This window comes from Nanorana parkeri, unplaced genomic scaffold (genome assembly GCF_000935625.1).
Source record: "Nanorana parkeri isolate BGI_ZX_2015 unplaced genomic scaffold, ASM93562v1 scaffold38, whole genome shotgun sequence".
In the NCBI taxonomy this organism is placed as follows: domain Eukaryota; kingdom Metazoa; phylum Chordata; class Amphibia; order Anura; family Dicroglossidae; genus Nanorana; species Nanorana parkeri.
This window is the reverse complement of record NW_017306306.1, coordinates 2,912,674-2,925,115: the sequence shown is the minus strand read 5'-3', so window position 1 is coordinate 2,925,115 and position 12,442 is coordinate 2,912,674. Positions and strand designations below refer to the sequence as shown.

The 12,442-nt window shown below is 42.9% G+C and overlaps 1 protein-coding gene across 2 annotated transcripts in view; it reads right to left on the bottom strand.

Moving 5' to 3' along the window:
• The window catches only part of TARS (threonyl-tRNA synthetase), a 53,538-nt gene extending 41,155 nt beyond the window's left edge, over positions 1 to 12,383 (bottom strand). Inside the window, exons 1-2 of one of the 2 annotated variants that reach the window (XM_018570620.1) lie at positions 12,258 to 12,383; positions 2,286 to 2,366 (exon numbers count right to left, since the gene is read on the bottom strand). In XM_018570620.1, the coding sequence (XP_018426122.1) occupies positions 2,286 to 2,366; positions 12,258 to 12,305 (129 nt within the window). In that variant the 5' untranslated portion in view covers positions 12,306 to 12,383. The remainder of the gene's footprint in view (positions 1 to 2,285; positions 2,367 to 12,257) is intronic. The other variant, XM_018570627.1, reaches the window with a different exon arrangement.
• Positions 12,384 to 12,442: the final 59 nt, after the last annotated feature.

The window sequence follows — 12,442 nt, the reverse complement described above, 5'->3', positions numbered from 1 at the left end:
GGGGGGGGGGGGGGGATATGCAGATGGCAATGAAGACAGAAGTAATTCCATCTTTGCTGCAGCTTTCATAACCAGCCTTAGAAATAGGTCTGTTTTTGTGTGTAAGTGAATCTGGTAATCTGCGGTACACATTTACACCGAGGAGGTATGACTGTACATGGAAGTAGAGTCATGTTTCTATGGAGATCCAGAAATAACTGCAGGCAGCGGGATTATCGAAATAATATGTTCTCCGATCCCGACAGCTGCTTAACTAGCAAGACGCGGCTCGGTGGGGAGATCGGTTTATGCCAATGTTTACCGGACTTGTACAAAATAGTTTGTTCTGGCAGACTGTCAGCCCTGATAATGAAACAATCAGGAGCAGGCAGGCTCAGGGAAACACTGATGAAAAGCAAAACGACATTTATAATAATGAATAACAATTGTTTGCTTGATACATAAAAGAAAAATGTCCACTAACAGATCAGCTTGGAAGTTAACAAACGTACATGGAAACAAACATGGAATGAATCAGCTTTTGAAGCAGAACAGGCTGTTTATCCATCATGATCAAAGAGAACCTGTTATAAACACAAATATAGAAGCTACTGCTGACTGCAGGCTCTGGGGGCGTCACCCTGACCCGGGCTAAAGACCTGAAATAAGTGTTTATTGTGGTCCACTGGAATTAACTGTTACCAAGTCAATGACCCAAAACAAGCCAGGGAACTGAGAAGTCCTGATCCACACGCTTTTTTCCAGGTCCGTCACCCAAAGAGATCTATTTACAGAAAATCAGCAGTGACCTTTGCCTTGTGAATCTCAGTGAATGCTCCTTTTGTGCGAATATTGGCAAAAATGAACAATCTTAAAGACAGACCTTTACCCCCTTTCACTAAAAATCACCTCAGCATGCAGCTCTGAGATGAAATCATCTTAAATTCATTAGTTAAAAAAACATTTTTTTCTTTCACTTACAATTATTATATTTCCCCTTCCTGGTCCTCTTGAGCATTAGTGATGTAATGTGCCCAAGCGCTGCATCCTGGGAAGGTTACATCAGCAGTGCATTGCTGGGTAATCCCATCTGTAGTCTCACCAGATCTCAGAGAAAGGCATTTTCCTCCCCTGAGATGAAGTGCATGGTCACATGTCCTAGTCACATGTGCCAGAGTTCCAGGAAGTAAAGGGAGATCTATTAATCTGCCCTTAGTAAAAATAGCCACTGTGAGAAGAATGGAGAGGAAAAGAAAAATAAGGTATGCAAAGATTAAAAAGCCGGCAATTATCTAGAAGCGTGTGTACATTGTCATTACTAAACATTTCCAAAGGTGTTTTTGTCATTTCAAAGATACGGGTAAAGTTCCTCTTTAAAGTATTTTCTTTTCAGGTCGAATGCAATGTAACGTAATACTACATTATGGCCTCTAGATGGAGTATAGAAAAAAACAAAAAACAAAAACGTATTTTCCATGCTACTCTGCCCCATCTAGTCGCCACATTGCAGTATTGCCTCAAAATACATTCAACCTGGAAAATAAAAATATATTAATTTTTGCCTTTATACAAAGGGAATGTTCACAGAGATTCACAAGCTTAAAACTAGAGCCCAAATTATTCAAGCTGGATGGTCAGAATGACAACTGCATATTCAAGAAGAGAAGCTGGCAATGGCCTCCATCTTTCTTGAGACAAAAACCTACTTTTGTTAGAAAAAAAAAATACAGCATATAAAAATCCCAATACGAGACATTTTGTAATTTAATGTTATCAAAAATGACCTCTCAATTTCAATCTAAAGCCGCTGTCATTTTCTGAAAGGGTTTAAAAAAATGAAATGCAATATGGTGACCTGGAGGCGTTCTCTACACTGATGTTATATAGAACGCCCCCAAAAATGTCATGTCCTGCTTGTGTGATTGGTTCACAGGTTTCCCAGGAGGTCTGCACTGAGATACAAGTAACATTTTAGGCATCCCTGGCAATAGGCATTTCAATTTTTATGAGATACTCCTCCCTAAGGGGTAACTACAACTTTCCACATTAGAACACTGAAAGTGCACCAGGTGGTTATAATGAACCCAGACCCTCCCATTCAGGACAGCGACAAACAGGAATCTGCAACAGAGTTTGGTAAAATCCTTACAATGTACATCAACCAGGAGAATTTTTTTTTTTTCTCTCAACAAAAGTGGAGTTACACTTTAGCATAATGTCCTGGAAGTCCCCACAGAGACCATGCTCTCCGAGCCCAAGAAAGCTATAATAGTTTTGTGAAAATGTATTAAATCTGGACATCTTACCTCTGCCCGGGCTCCATCACCAGATCCATCCTTGCCTTTCTTCTTGCCTCCTTCCTTCTGTTTCCCTCCTTCTGGATTGGGCTACAAGGTGAAAATAAGAAGTTATTGATGTTGAAGATGACTTGAATATGCATCTTCCAGAAAACCTATACTCCTTTACCCTGTACTTGTAACAGCAAAGGAACTCTCTGCCAATGGCTTTCAACCACCAGGAAATACCCAGGAGAGGGTGAATCTGCAGGACTGTGTGTGAGCCAAGCACCTAGCCAGCCCAAGAGAGCCACTAACCCTCCCTATGTATATATTAAGCTGACAGACTCCCAGAATGGAGATGGGAGAGGGTCCTTATTTCCATTATATTATCCTCTCCTGTTAGAACATCAGCATTGTGATAGGAATACATAATAGAGTTGTCTTATAATGCAATCAAAACTTACATGAAAAAAAATCCCTTTTATGTAGTGAGTGCTGCCTTCCATCTGCCCATCACTTCCATCACCTTCTTTCCCAGTGTGCTTTTCATCCCTTTCCTTGCTGCTTGATGTGATGCAATCTCCATTTCCCAAGACTACATAGCCCATCATGCATTGCTTCCAGCAAGCAATGATAATGTTACAATGTTCAGATGTCAAGTTGTGGTTCAGCAGAGTTGCGACAAAAGGAAGTTCATATTCACAGGACAGAGTGACATTGTGTCAGTGCATTGAGGAAGTACATCATCTGGGCATCTTCAATAAGTACGTTTACAGACTTCTAGATGGATATGGATACTAGGAGTGGGATAGAACTTATGGAAATTCAATATAGAGATACAGATATATTTTTAGTTTTTGGCCATAGACAACCTTTAAAAAGGGTCAAATGCATAGCTTATTCGTCAAGTGAAACTGCAGGTAGATTTGTTCTGCGCAAGTCAAGCAACTGCTGCGAGAATGGGAAATAAATACGTTAGTAAGGAGATACAACTCAAGAAAACACTAGAGGCAATGGAGCATATAAATGTGACCATTGCCATCCCTGTAGTATACATAGTTACATAGTATTTGAGGTTGAAAAAAAGACACAAGTCCATCAAGTTCAACCTTTGTGTATGTGTTGTGCGTGCGTATACGAGTCCCTGTGTGGTCTAGTAATTAATACCACTTGTACCCCTGTATGTTACGGTCTCTTAGGATGGCATCCAATTGATTTTTGAATCTATTAATATTCTTTACAGATACCACTTCTTGTGGCAGAGAGCTCCAAAATGTAACCGCTCTAACTGAAAAGAAGCCCCTACACCCTTTGTGGATAAATCTTTTCTCCACTAATTTTAGGTGGTGGCCTCGAGTCCTTGTTATGGAGTTTACAGTAAAAATTTTATTGCCGATGTTGCCATCACCACTAAACATCTTGTACATCAAAATCATGTCTCCTCTTAATCTCCTCACTTCCAGCGTGAACAAGTTCAAATTTAGTAACCTTGTCTCATAGCTTTGATCCTCCAGCCCCTTAATTAGCTTAGTTGCTCTTCTCTGGACCTTCTCCAGCTCAAGGACATCTTTTCTGTGGATTGGTGACCAAAACTTATTTGCATATTCAAGACAAGGCAGAACCAGCGATCTATAAAGTGGCACAATTTTAGCCTGGTCTCTACAGTACATTCCCTTTTTAATACAAGACAGTACTCTGCTCACTTTAATTGCCGCAGCCTGGCATTGCAAACTATTGTTCAATCTGTGGTCTACTATGACCCCCGAATCTTTTTCCATTTGTGACTTCCCTAGTGGAGTTCCCATTAATGTGTATTCCGCTTGCCTATTTTTAACCCCAAAGTGCATTACTTTACATTTTTCAAAATTAAACCTCATCTGCCATATAGATGCCCCTCCCCTATTTTATCCAGGTCCTCCTGTAACGTTATAGTGTCTAAGTCCGTGTCTATTACCCTCCCTATTTTAGTATCATCAGCAAACACAGAAACATGACTATTAACACCTTCCCCAATATCATTAATAAACAGGTTAAACAGTATGGGGCCTAGCACAGAACCCTGGGGAATGCCACTCATGACCCTAGACCAATCTGAGAAAGCCATTTATCAATACTCTCTGGACACGTCCTGTAGCCAGTTCTCTATCCATGTACTCACTCTTTAATCTATGCTCATAGATCTCAGCTGGTGTATTAAAAGGAGAACTATGGGGTTAAGGCTTTTCCCCATAGTTCTCATTAGGGTAACGGGAGGACACAAAACTAGCATCCTCCCATCACCCTAGGCTCAGTATACCGCGAGCTGTAGCTCGCGGTATACTGAGACGCCGCAGCTGAAGCGGATCCCAACAATTGTGCCGGGATGCGCCCAGCTGTGTTACTGACAGCTGGCTCTGCCTATCTAGAGGCAGAGCCAGCTGTACCCTCCCCCTCCCCCATCCGTTCCGCCAGTCAGCGCTGGCGGATCTGAGCGGGGAGGTGGGAATCCAGCCCTTACCCTGTCACGGCAGAGAGCAGTGACAGGATCGAGAGGTGAGCGAACACCGGTGAACACGAGGAGAGTGAAAGGCACTCACCTCATAGTTCTCCTTTAAGTTTTTATGTGGTACTGTGTCAAAAGCTTTTGGAAAATCCAGCGGTTACATTTATAAGCTCCATTCCCTCCAGTGTTCTCTAGAATTGTAACATTGTATCTCGTTACCAACATGTATTTATTTCCTATGATCCTATGCTCCATCTAAATGGTAGTGTCGCTCTGTTCTCTATGAATATACCTACTGAAGAACATTCAACCAGGAGAGAAATTGCACTAACAACATTTGTTTTTGCCCCATTTCTCAACAACAGGTTCATTTGCACAGAACAAATTTGCAGTTTTGCTGGATGAATGAGCTTCTTTTTTTTATATAGACGCCATAATCCACCAAGTAGATTCAAAGCTGCACTGCAAAAATTACATTTAGAGAATGACGCTTTGAAGCGTATTTGCATCTACAGATCAAGCTTATTGCTAACACGTAAATGAAGATGAGTGTGCATATAAAAGGCTAACGTGAGACGCTTTCAACCAAAGGGTTAGAAGTAAATGGAAGATCAAACAGGTGAAAAGAACAGCAACATGAAACAGGGTAAACAATGACGCATAACTACCCAGTACCTCACCGAGCCAACAGGAAGTGAATGACCTCAGTTAAACTTTCTGATTTAATCATCCGCATTGTGACGATGGATTGGGCGAGGTAGCTTTCCAAACTGGGTGGGAACATGCTAAGCTAAAAATACATGGCGACCGCACAACTAATAATTAGTCTTTGGAGCACGGTGCACATGGAAGAGCTTACAACAATACAAATATCCCAGCACATTTTCCGGCCAGCCTGTGACAAAACAAATTGCCGTCTAATAGGGTACGTTAAATACAGGGGTTTTAGTTGCACAACTTTTGCTAAGTATGTGGAAGCCACACTGCCCCGTCAACGCCCCTCTGTATAGTGCGGTCCTAACTCGAATTTTTGTGAGTCTCAATATTGGAGCATAGTTCATTTATCTGTATTCTATAGATCTATTACTATACCCATGTGCACCTTGCTTTACAGCTACTTATGAATTGATGACTGCATTTGCCATTTGTTTCACTTGTTGGGTTTGGTGTGGGGACACACTGGGGGCTTGCCATTGTGATGTGCGAGGCTTCTGGAGTGTCCCTGTGCCTTTAAAGTGGACCTGTACCCATATCTTTAAAAATAACAAGCAGCACACCTTTAGAAATGTTTAGTAATGACAATCCACAAACACATACTTCTAGATAATTGCCGGCTTTGTAATCTTTGCATTCCTTATTTCTCTTTTCTTCCCCAGTCTTCTGAGAGTGGCCATGTTTACTAAGTGCAGATTACTAGCTCTCCTATTACATGTGACTAGGACATTTGACTAGGACATGTGACCATGCACATCATCTCAGGGGAGAAAAATGCCTTTCCCTGAGATCTTGTGAGAATACAGATGAGATTTCCCAGCAATGCTCTGCTGATGACAAGGCAATCCCAGCGTACATTGTGTTGGCAAACTGAAGTAATTTTGCCCTTTCAAAGCAGGAAGTGAATACTCTGCAAGTATAAGTAATTCACATCACAGCATTTTACACCTGACAGGTCTATGTTATTATTAATCATACATTGGTCAAAGTAGATTTTTTATTGTAAGGCTCAATTCACACCATAGCGGCTGTCTGCGTGTATTTGGCTGTCCGGATACGCGCGTAGCCGCTCTACGCAGGAATTTGAATGTGCATAATTCAGACCATTGCGTGGGGCGTGCGGTATGAAACCGATTGGCCCCCGAAATAGTCCAATTGCGATAATCTGGCGGATTCTGCAGACTCGCGGGTAGTTCATAGCTGCAAACGAGTGGCATCCGCAATATTAGCAATTTGTGTCCCGCATGGAAAACCATGCAGGAACCGCAAACTAGAGCGGCAACAGTTAAATCGATTAAGTCGATTAAAATCGACGATTGAAAACGTTGGCAACGTTTTCGATCGTCGATTCGTCGGCTATCGATTGCTTAGCCTGTTCGGGGCTCCGCACGCGGCCTAAGTCGCACGTCACGCGTTTCTAAAAGTAAGTCAGGAGTGGACTACACTAGAAATGTAACTGTAGTGATCTTTAAGGAGGATTGAGCTGCCTCCTGGCAAACCTGAACTCAATTTATCCTTTCGTATAAATGCTCCAATATGGAGAATCACAAAAATCAGAGTTAGGACTGCACTACACAGGGGGCATTGACCGGGCAGTGCGGCTTCCACATATTTTGCAAAAGTTGTGCAACTAAAACCTATGTTTTTAACGCATACTGTTAGACATGGTAACTTGTTTTGTTGCAGGCTAGCCCATAAGTGTGCTGGAAAACCTCTGCGTTTTGTATTGGGAACAACATGCTGTCTGGAGGTGAATATTGCCCCCCGGTCATGGGACGAGGTAGCTGTCCAAGCTAGGTGCATTTCTTATATTATATCAGGCTTGATAAACTAAATCGCAAATGCTGCCATTTTATTCTACAGCAGGAGTGCCAAATTGGTGCTTACAATTCTCCCCTGCTAACATGAATAGGTTAAACCATGATCCATAGTACATAACATGTAGTTGTACTATGGATCATTTAAAGTCACCAGTCCCTTTAAGAAAAAGTATCGGTAATTGTTATCGGCAGGTACATGAGGGGATGTACTTGTACTTGGGCCTGAAAAAGTGGCATCGGAACATCCCTAGTGCCTACCAGTATATCGCAAAGCTAATGCTGGTAGATCACGATCGCAAGGTCGCACAGCGGACGCACGCAAGCAGAATCCAGCTGGGAATGTATACAGCCGGTACTGGCTGTTACATACAAGCGTTCGGCTCAGCTCTACAGCCGGGCGATCGCTTGTATGACACCATAAAAAGTGTGTGTCCCCTTCCACTGCCGCGCTCACCCCTCCAGGCCGCTGCCGGTTATCCCCGGCTCTGCTGTCACACCCGCTGGCCCTGGACCAGCACAGCGGCTAGTAGCAGTAAGAACGGAGGAGAGATCAGCATTCTCCCACTGCTAAACTTTCTGCTATAGCCAGAGAAAAAGCTGGAGAAGAAGATCTCTGCTTCATCAGCTTATTCGGGGGTCCCAAGGTGACATTAAGGGTCTTAGAGACTCCCGATGTCTCCATAAAGAGGACCTGTCATTGTATATTTGTTATAACATGGGGCTTGTTATTCCCCTATGTGATAGCAATAAAGTTAAGTGTAAAAAAAAAGGATTAAAGACGCCTGTTAAAATAAAAAAACACCAAAAAAATGCCAGACACCCCACCCCCCCCCGTGCACCCACATATAAATATAAATACGCATCGGGTGCACCTACGTGCGAAAACAACGATTACGCCACACATGTTACATATCGCCGCGAATGTCGGAGTACAAGCAATAATTTTAGGGCCATCAGTCACTGACAACACTAAACTGATAAGTCATAAAATATTTTAAATCGGCACCTAATTTTAGACATAGTAGCATTGTGCGATTTCACGTGCGCACACAATTTTAAAGGTTGACATGTTTGGTGTCTATTTACCCGACGCGACCCGCCTTCTATGTTTTACAAAAAAATTGGGTGATAAATGTTTTATAACATAACGTAGGGAAAACAGGTTTTCAAAATTTTCTGAACTTTTTTCATTATATAGTAAAAAATAAAAACCCCCCAGTGGTGATTAAATACCATCAAAAGAAAGCTCTATCTGTCCCCCCAAAAAATTCATAATAAATGTCAGTCAAAGTACCGCAGCGCTGAACACTGAAAAATGGCCTGGACAGGAAGGAGGTTGAACACCCCAGTCAGCAAGTGGTTAATAAGATGCTAAACTCAGCCATTAAATCCTAAAAGTACCTGAACTATTAACAACAATATGTGTCTTATTTGTGTATCACTCGGCTGTAGATCCTCAAATCATCTCTCAAATCAGGCCTCAGAGTAGCTACATGGGCGTGAGGGCCCTTAGTACTGTTAGCACTGACTCAGACCAGATCTACAAAAGGAGGGAGATCTATCAAGATATGAGCCGACCTGTGACATTGAAACTGTGTCACAGGTCAGCTCAGTAGATCGGGAAGTGAGCGAACACATACCGGCACTCGCTCACCTCTCGATCTATCCACGCTGGTGAGCCGTGACAGGGGAGTGACTGGATTCCCCCCTCCCCTGTCCGATCCGCCAGCACTGACTGACCTCTAGATAGGCAGAGCCAGCTGTCACTCGCGTAGCTGGGCGGTTCCAGACATAATTGCGGTGTCTCAGTATACCGCGAGCTGCGGTATACTGAGCTTTGGGTGACGGGAGGACGCTAGTTTGTGTCCTCCCGTTACCCTTCGGAGAACTATGGGGAAAAGCACTAACCCCATATTTCTTCTTTAACAAAAATGTATCTTATTTGTGTATCACTCTGCTGTAGATCCTCAAAATCATCTCTGAATTGGTGCTGACACTGTCCTTCCTTCTGGAGGGGGGCTACTTTTGTTCCCCATGGTCCCTGTGTATGTTGTGAAGTAGTCACCGCTCCAAGCTCACTCCTGTGATGGACTATAATCTCATGTTTAGTTTACTGATTCATACTGAGATTGTAGTCCATCCCGGGAGTGAGCTTGGAGTGATGACTACTTTACAACACACACAGGGACCATGGGGAACAAAAGTAGCCCCCCTCCAGAAGGAAGGACAGTGTCGGCACCAATTCAGAGATGATTTGAGGATCTACAGCCGAGTGATTCACAAATAAGATACATTTTTTGTTAATAGTTAGGGCACCTGAATTCAATTCTAAGATTTAACTCATGAGTTTAGTGTCACTTTGAGCCAAATGATTTGCCACAACGAGCCAGACAGGAATCACTGATGACAATCCTGCCATTCAGACTAGTACTACACAGAGCTCAGTGCAAGGCAGTGCAGTAACAATGTGGCACGTCCTCTACACGTCACTCCCGGAAATCATGTGATCATCTGGGTCACTGCAGGCCACAGATATGTACTGGGGGTGATAAGCCCACGTGCCGCTTGCTCTTGCAAAAGTTTTCCTTTGTTTAAAACTAGTGTGGAATTTTTTTTTTAAAAGTAAATTAAAAATAACGTAAAATGAAAAATAAAATAAAAGTAGCTGGAAAGATCTATAATGATAAAAAGTGAATAACCAAGATCTATAAAAATAAATAATATCTGCTAAAGTGCACCAACCTATTTAAATTGAAAATAAAAATACAAAACATAAGGAAGCATATTTTAGGAGGAATTTATACATTTACACCAATACTGTCAGAATGAATTGTCTATATTGAAAAACTTTGTACGGTGTCACAGAAGATGTCAGTGCTACAGCAATCCTTAATGATAATATTAAAACATAATAATGTTAACCCGCTTAAAGCAAACGCGTCATTTAAATTTATTCTCACTCAGGTAAATGTATTGAATTAAATTTTTTACACACACACTTTAAATTGTTAGCTAGAAAATTACTAAAAGCCTCCAAACAAATAAATATATACACTATATTGCCAAAAGCATTGGGACGCCGGCCTTTACACGCACATGAACTCTAATGGCATCCCAGTCTTAGTCCGTAGGGTTCAATATTGAGTTGGCCCGCCCGTTGCTGCTAGAACAGCTTCAACTCTTCTGGGAAGGCGTCCGCAAGGTTTAGGAGTGTGTCTATGGAAATGTTTGACCTTTCTTCCAGAAGCGCATTTGTGAGGTCAGGTACTGATGTTGGAGGAGAAGGCCGGGCTCGCAGTCTCCACTCTAATTCATCCCAAAGGTGTTCTATCGGGTTGAGGTCAGGACTCTGTGCAGGCCAGGCAAATTCCTCCATCCCAAACTCGCTCATCCATGTCTTTATGGACATTGCTTTATGTACTGGTGCGCAGTCATGTTGGAACAGGAAGGGGCCATCCCCAAACTGTTCCCACAAAGTTGGGATTATGAAATTGTCCAAAATGTCTTGGTATGCTGATGCCTTAAGAGTTCCCTTCACTGGAACTAAGGGGCTAAGCCCAACCCCTGAAAAACAACCCCACACCAAACTTTACACTTGGCACAATGCAGTCAGGCAAGTACCGTTCTCCAGGCAACCGCCAAACCCAGACAGAGAAGCGTGATTGGTCACTCCAGAGAACACGTCTCCACTTCTCTAGAGTCCAGTGGCGGTGTGCTTTATACCACTGCACCCGACGCTTTGCGATGTAAGTCTTGGATGCAGCTGCTCGGCCATAGAAACCCATTCCATGAAGCTCTCTACGCACTGTTGTTGTGCCAATCTGAAGGCCACACCAAGTTTGGAGGTCTGTAGCTATTGACTCTGCAGACAGTTGGTGACTTCTGCATACTGTGCGCTTCAGCATGCACTGACCCCGCTCTGTCATTTTACGTGGCTACCACTTTGTGGCTTACACACACACACACACACACACACACACACACACACACACACACACAGAAAGCGGAGGCCTGTAGAATAAAACAGTGGAAGTTGCAATTTTTTATGTTGCATTAAATTTGCGAAACTGTATATAGCGGGGGAGGGGAGGGTTGCGGTGAGGAGTAGTCCGCTTTAAGGGTGTAAATGAGGTTCAGGAGGGCTGTATATTCATTATAAAGCTATGATCAGTCGCACAGGGGCGTGACCTCAAGCACTAGGAAAGTTCAAAACTAACCTTAGAAAGTATTATTTTACAGAAAGAGTAGTTGATGCTGGGAACAGACCTCCAGCAGAGGTAACGATCAACCGTATGGGCTCGCTCACACCAGCCCCATTGGGCAGCATAGTCCCAACGCACAGAAGAGGCAGTTCGCCTCATGTCCTATAGTTCTTTATGCTCAGAGCACTGCGTTGTATTGGCGTGCGCTGAAAAAAAAAGTAGGACGTGCTGCATTTTTACACAGCTCACTGCAATGTGCTAAGATGAAATGCAAAGTGACACGGCATAGAGAGGTGAATGAAATGTCAATTAAGTTAAAACAAAAGAAAAAGTGAACAGCACAATGGTTTGTAACAACACATAACACACCGATGTACATGCATTATATGGGCTTTTTGGGCCCCCACTGGTGTGAATGGGCCCTAAGTAAATGTAGATATGCCTGTGATGAATACGGGTCTGTTTTTTTTTTAGACTGAAAAGGTTAAAAAAACACAAATAATAAACACAAAAGACAGAATAGGGGGGATCCCTGGGTGGTTTTTTTATTTACTTTTATTTATTATTTCCTTTTAGTCTTTTGTTTCTAGGTGATCTTAGATATATCTATAGATATCTATATATTTATATATAATTTCTTATATTAAATGATACAAAGAAGACACATTTACCCCTCTGTGAATGACTATTGTGGATAGACAGCCATTCACCATTTTTTGTGAATAAGGGGTCTGATCCATGACCACCCCTCCATGCTGCCATCCTCGCCCGTATCACCCACCTTGCTGACACTCATCTTCTCCATCTGCGCCGCCACGTTCTCCGACATTCCGACAACCCGGCACTGCAGCAGCTGATGCAACCGGCAACAGGACAGTGACAACCTAATCAAGAGGAAAGCCTCACAAGAGGCACGGGCCAATCACAGAGAGCTCCGCACCACGACCCCGCCCACAGACAGAGAGG